The sequence below is a fragment of the Nematolebias whitei genome, chromosome 2 (assembly GCF_014905685.2).
Source record: "Nematolebias whitei isolate Nwh7 chromosome 2, NemWhi1, whole genome shotgun sequence".
NCBI lineage: Eukaryota > Metazoa > Chordata > Actinopteri > Cyprinodontiformes > Rivulidae > Nematolebias > Nematolebias whitei.
In genome coordinates this window covers 46,229,542-46,236,474 of record NC_056499.1, presented here as the reverse complement: position 1 = coordinate 46,236,474, position 6,933 = coordinate 46,229,542, and the positions used below count along the sequence as shown (strand labels likewise).

Sequence of the window (6,933 nt, the reverse complement as noted above, 5' to 3'; positions counted from 1 at the left end):
TGAGCTGTGCTTCTCCTCACGTTGTCTCACTGACTGGTCCTGCTCTGCTGAGCTGGTTTCAGGTGGCAGGAAGGAACGTCATTTTGTTCGTCGTCTTCGGCAGCCTGGAGGAGATGCAGAACAAACCCGTGGTGTTCTTCGTCTTCTACCTGTGGAGCACCATCGAGATCTTCAGGTCTGTCCCTCCTCCCTGGATAACTCCTTGTCGTTGTGGATTTTTCCATCGGCGCCTCTTTCTGTTCCAGGTACCCGTTCTACATGCTCGCCTGCATCGGCACAGACTGGCCCGTGCTGACGTGGCTCAGATACAGCCTGTGGATCCCTCTGTACCCTCTGGGGGTCATAGCTGAAGGTGTGTGAGCTGATGTTGAAGCTAAGCATGGCTGCTGGTGGTTGACTCTGGTGTCGTTGTCTCCAGCTCTTGCCGTCATCCAGTCCCTTCCCATCTTTGACGAGAGCCGTCTGTTCAGCCTGTCGCTCCCGGCCGTGCTGGGACGCTCCATGAGCTTCTCCTACACTCTGCAGCTCTACCTGGTGCTCATGTTTCTGGGTGAGGAACCTTCTGACACCATTTAGCTCCATGGGTTTTACTTCATATGCTCTTGATGTCTGCTCTGTCACGGCTCGAACATATGTGCCGATGTTATCGCCATGTTGCGTGTCGGCACAGACTCTGCTGTTTTCTGTCTCTGCATGGGGTCACACGTGTCCCTGCTGCAGAGTTCAGCTGTGGCCTTCTGTCAAACTCCAACAGGCTCAAGAAAAATGGTTTCCTCAGTGAGCTTTAGGTGGTCTGTGCAAAACTTTTCAACAATTAATATCTTACCTGCTGTAGGTATCAAATATAATATTGTGATATTTCAGAGCATTCTGACGATAACCATAAATGTTGATAGAAAAAAAAAACCAGAAATCATAGTTATTCATTTGACAAAATTAACTTAACATGTTGCTTTGTAGTATTATATAAAATAAAAATAAAAAAACAAGGGGTAATTTTACTGAAATTACTCAGTCTCCAAGTAAAAAAATAAAAATGATCCTTCTGTTATTTAGATTGAAAACGTCTGCACAAAATATAGATCAATAAATCACCACAAAAACTAAAGTGCAGGTGAAGTTTCCCAAAATAACTGAATCAAATGAAGCTTAAGATCTGTTGAGCATAAATGTAACAAAGTATATGTTGTCTTTAAATGAGCTCTAACTTCCAGAACTTGTAACAAGGTGATCATCTGACCCTGAAGCTTGAGGTGTTTCATCTTCCTCTGTTCCTGCAGGAATGATTAATTTCTCTGATGCTCTGTCTTTCATCACCTGACTCTGTTCTTGATCCATGGACTCTGGAACTAAGAGACAGACCTGCGCGTGTTTGGGGGTGCGCAATTCGGTTTGGTCGTTCGGCGCGCTCGGTTCTGTTAAAGGGGCGAGGCGCCCTGACATATTACGTCGTGAAATTAGCATATCATGATATAATTTTTTGCCCGGGCAAGCTTTTTTTACCGGTATTATTGTGAACGATATATGGCCCAGCCCTCGTAGGTAACACTTTGATGATCTGCATAAAATGGTCTGTTTGTCAGACCAAATGCAGCCTAGAGCAAAGTGGGCTGCTGCCACCTTAAAACCACTCCAGTTTCCAACATTTCACAGCACTTCATCTATAAATGTTTATAAATCTTTACGCTGTTTGAAAAACTGATATTGATATGAAATCCTGTGATTGTTTTAAGCCCGTAGGGCAGGGTTGTTGCTGCAGTCAGTTTTGTTGACTGCTTTTTAAATTTAGCTTTTTAATTAAAGCCTTTTACTGCTCTCATTACTGTCCTGCTTCAGCTGGCCAGTCAAGCACTGTGGCATGGGCATCAAACCAGGTTTTGGTGCTTCTGGCAGCATGGGCAGGGGCCAGGTCCTGCTGGAAGATGAAATCTGCATCGCCATACAGATCCTCAGCAGAAGGAATCATGAAGTCCTCTAAAACATTCTGGTAGACTGTTGCGATGACCTTGGATTTAAGAAAGCAGAGTTTACCAACACCTGCACCGGACATTGCACCCCAAATCATGACTGACTGTGGATATTTCACACTGGACCTCAAGCAGTATGGGCTCTGTTCCTCACCCTTTTTCCTCCAAACCCTTGGACCTTGATTTCCAAATTAAAGCCACACTTTACTTTCATTGGAAAAGAGGACAGAGGAACCCAGCAGTTGTAGTCCATCTCCCGGATGTGTCTGAACGTGGTGGTTTTTGAAGCTGTGACTCCCGCCTCATTCCACTCTTTCTGGACCTCTGACAGATTCTGGAATCTTCTCTGTTTGATAATCTGCTGAAGCCCACGGTCATCTCTTTTGCTGGTGCATCTTCTCCTGCCACATTTTGCCCTTCCACTAGACCAGGGGTGTCAAACTCCAGGCCTCGAGGGCTGGAGTCCTGCTCTCTGATGCCACACAGCTGAATCGTATGACTGAATTAGCTTCTCAGTGCAGTCATGTTCTCCAAAGTCCTGCTAGTAACGACCTTGTGTGGCATCAGACACATCTAAAAGTTGCAGGACTTCGGCCCTCGAGGCCTGAAATTTGACACCTGTGCACTAGATGTGCTTGGACACAGCACTCTGTGAACAGCCAGCCTCCTTAGCTATGAACTTGTCTTACCCATCCTATGGAGGGTATCAATGATTGTCTTCTGGCCAGTTATGTCTGCAGTCTTCCCCATATTGAACTGAGACAATTGAACCAAACTGGAGCAATTTAAACCTGTGCAGGTGTTTTGACTTTAGTAGATGATTAGTTTCACACTCAGTTTAAAACATCCATGCCCTGCAACATTTGGCCTGATGTTTCCACATTATTCTAATTTTTTGAAATCCTGTTTGAGGGTTTCATGAGCTGGAAGCCAAAATTATGTAAAAATAAAATACTTGAAATCGTTTAAATTGTGGGCCCTGAATCTATCATCTATTAAAGATTAAATTTTTGAATGGAATTATGGAAGTTAAACAACTTTTCATGATATTCTAATTTTTTGGAAAGAGTCTGTATATGTATATTTTATGCTGCTGAACCTTTAGTTTTCTCTAGGATCAATACAAGTATTGATTAACTGTCCCTCCCCCCCCCCTGCAGGACTCTTCATTAACTTCAGACACCTCTACAAGCTGAGGCAGAGGAGGTACCGCTCCAGGAAAAGGAAACTTCACTGAGCAGCTCTCTTCAACCCCCCCACACTGAAGCTCCTGACCTCGTATGGCCTCTTGAACTTTAACACTGAACTGATGGGACTTGCAGCATCCCCCCCCACCCAGCTGAATCCTGTAAATCTCCTGTTTGCTTGTTGACTCTGTTGAATAAAAACCTTGGAAACATGGTTTGCTCATTTCAGAAGCTTCTTGAACGTTGTTCAACGACTGAATGACTCAAACACAGACGGCAGCAGTAGTTTCTGGTTTTATGTAAATTGGGGGCATGCCATATCACATCAGTCATTGCAACAAAATACAAAACACATGAAATCTCTACGTGTCGTCAAACTTTCCTTATTGTTTGTGCAGAGTCATTCTGAACTTTATGTCGTACCCGTCCACTTGTGGGCGTGACACAAAGTGAGCTGGACCCATGAGTTCACGTTCACACTGCACACCTGATTCACAACCAACGATGAGCAGTAGCTCCTTCAACACAACGGAACCGTCAGTAAAATAAAATACACGATCAAAAAACAAGACTTCTTTATTAGAACAATCAATTTGACCTGTAGAAAATAAATGACATGAGCTTGATGCTGCATCGAAATAATAAATGTAAAAACAGAAACAAGGGTCTGAAATGTGATTTTTAAGCAGTTCGAATGTATTAATCTAAGCTGAATTAATACATTCAATTTAAAATTATCAGATTGTGATGAAAACATTAAAAATTTCAAGTTTCAGCCTGGTCTGTTTTACTGTTAGTTTTTTTCGGACTATAAGCTGCATTAAGCAAAACTAAGCAGATAAGTCAAACTTTATTCAACTCATTCACAATAACCACCTAAAATCAGTTTGAGGTCAGTAAGCACAACCAGAGTTAATGCAGAAGGCTCACTGTCGATTTGAGAAAATTCAAAGATTTTAAGTGTGCCTTATAGTCCAAAAAATACTGTCAACTAAACTGGTATTAAAAAAGATGGGTTTAACCAAACGCAAGCAGATTGATCCTTTAAATATTTAGTACAAATCCAGAGGTCCACATTATTAGTTCTAGAGACACCAGTACAAATCCAGCATGAATAGAATGAGAATCAAACCCACGGATGGAGCGAGGTGTCTGCAGCATGAACGCGACCCCATGCAGCCGTCTCCGTCTCATCCTGCGTCGTTACAGTTTCTCAAAGTCCATAAAAAAACTACTTTACACCTGGGGTCGACGGCTCAAGTATAAAAAAAAAGGCACTGCCATTAGTTATTCTAAATATGACTCCCAGTTGTGAGCATGCAATTGTAAAATATAAATTACATTTTTTGTTACTTTTTTCATTATTAAACAGAACTTTTTTTTTTTTTTTTTTTCAAATATATAAGTAAGCCTGCAGTCAATACAGGACATCGGCTCTTTGATAAAATAAATCTAATAAAAGAAGCACAGTCAGGCGGTTCGTTACAGAGTGAACGCAGCTGCAGTTACAAAAAATAAAAAAGTCATGGCATCCCGTACGGATGAAAACGGATTAAAATAAACAGAAGATAAACAGCATACATGTCTTAACTTAAAGTACAATAAATGTTTTTGGAATATTAAGGCATTATCTACATGTTAATACTGCCACGTGCACAGCCGTTTGGTTAGAAGAGACGTGCAACACAATTTTCAAACAAGTACTGAAAATAATTTTAAAATTTATTAAAAAGCCAGAGCGGAGCTACCTGAAGGCCTGAATACAGAACTTAAACTTTACGGTCACCAACAAACAAACCTGCAGATGAAATCCCGCCGCTCAATGTTTCACTAAAACATGCTGACAATGGAGAATTTATTATTTTAGGTTGGAGATGAAATTTGTATACCTCCGATACAAACGTCTAGATTTCAGATTTAAGTTAGTCAATAATTACACTGCACCTTCTATTTATTGAGAAGCGAGGTCACCAGGAAACCCCGGGCGACCTGCATCCTGATGATGGGGACAGTTTTAGAACGGTTGGATCTTATTCAGGGGGACACATTTTATTTTTTAAATATATTTTAGGGATGCACGATGTTATCGGCAGATATTAGCGATAAATTTAAATATCGGACATCTGCCATTCCATCTACAAACTGGATTCCAAAAAAGTTGGGACACTAAACAAATTGTGAATAAAAACTGAATACAATGATGTGGAGATGGTAAATGTCTATTTTATTTGTAATATAACAGATGACAGATCAAAAGTTTAATCTGAGTAAATGTAACATTTTATAGGAAAAATATGTTGGTTCAAAATTTCACAGTGTCAACAAATCCCAAAAAAGTTGGGACAAGTAGCAATAAGTGGCTAGAAAAGGGAAATTGAGCATATAATGAACAGCTGGAAGACCAATTAACACTAATTAGGTCAATTGACAACATGATAGGGTATAAAAAAGAGCTTCTCAGAGTGTCAGTGTATCTCAGAAGCCAAGATGGTAAGAGGATCACCAATTCCAACATTGTTGCGCAGAAAGATAGTGCAGCAATACCAGAATGGTGTTACCCAGCGTAAAATAGCAAAGACTTTTAAGTTATCATCATCAACCGTGCATAACATCATCAAAAGATTCAGAGAATCTGGAACAATCGCTGTGTGTAAGGGTCAAGGCCATAAAACTCTACTGGATGCTCGTGATCTCCGGGCCCTTAAACGTCACTGCAAGTCAAACAGGAATGCCACTGTCAAGGAAATAACAGAATGGGCTCAGGAATACTTCCAGAAAGCATTGTCAGTGAACACAATCCACTGTGCCCTCCGCTGTTGCCAGCTGAAACTCTACAGTGCAAAGAGGAAGCCATTTCTAAGCAAGCTCCACAAGCTCAGACGTTTGCACTGGACCAGGGATCATTTAAAATGGAGTGTGGCAAAATGGAAGACTGTTCTGTGGTCAGATGAGTCACGATTTGAAGTTCATTATGGAACACTGGGACGCCATGCCATCCGGACCAGAGAGGACAAGGATAGCCCAAGTTGTTATCAACGCTCCGTTCAGAAGCCTGCATCACTGATGGTATGGGGTTGCATGAGCGCTTGTGGCATGGGCAGCTTGCATGTCTGGAAAGGCACCATTAATGCAGAGAACTATGTTCAGGTTCTAGAACAACATATGCTCCCATCTAGACGTCAGCTCTTTCAGGGAAGACCCTGCATTTTTCAACACGATAATGCCAGACCACATTCTGCAGCAATCACAACATCATGGCAACGTAGGAGAAGGATCCAGGTACTGAAATGACCAGCCTGCAGTCCAGATCTTTCACCTATAGAGAACATCTGGCACATCATAAAGAGGAAGGTGCGACAAAGAAGGCCCAAGACGATTGAACAGTTAGAGGCCTGTATTAGACATGAATGGGAGAGCATTCCTATTTCTAAACTTGAGAAACTGGTCTCCTCTGTCCCCAGACGTCTGTTGAGTGTTGTAAGAAGAAGGGGGGATGCCACACAGTGGGAAAAATGGACTTGTCCCAACTTTTTTGGGATTTGTTGAAGCCATGAAATTTGGAAACAACAGATTTTTCCCTTAAAATGATACATTCTCTCAGTTTAAACTTTTGATCTGTGATTTGTGTTCTATTCTGAATAAAATATTAGATGTTGGCACCTCCACATCATTGCATTCAGTTTTTATTCACAATTTGTTTAGTGTCCCAACTTTTTTGGAATCCGGTTTGTAAATAGCTCACCTATTTAATAAAAGACAATAAAAGGTGTAGTATATAT

General features: G+C 41.5%; 1 protein-coding gene across 2 annotated transcripts in view; it reads left to right on the top strand.

Annotated features, from left to right (window-relative positions):
• The window catches only part of LOC119430265 (very-long-chain (3R)-3-hydroxyacyl-CoA dehydratase), a 27,157-nt gene extending 23,789 nt beyond the window's left edge, over positions 1 to 3,368 (top strand). For both annotated transcript variants that reach the window (XM_037697712.1, XM_037697711.1), the window contains exons 8-11: positions 63 to 175; positions 246 to 352; positions 419 to 550; positions 3,128 to 3,368. In XM_037697712.1, the coding sequence (XP_037553640.1) occupies positions 63 to 175; positions 246 to 352; positions 419 to 550; positions 3,128 to 3,204 (429 nt within the window). In that variant the 3' untranslated portion in view covers positions 3,205 to 3,368. The remainder of the gene's footprint in view (positions 1 to 62; positions 176 to 245; positions 353 to 418; positions 551 to 3,127) is intronic.
• Positions 3,369 to 6,933: the final 3,565 nt, after the last annotated feature.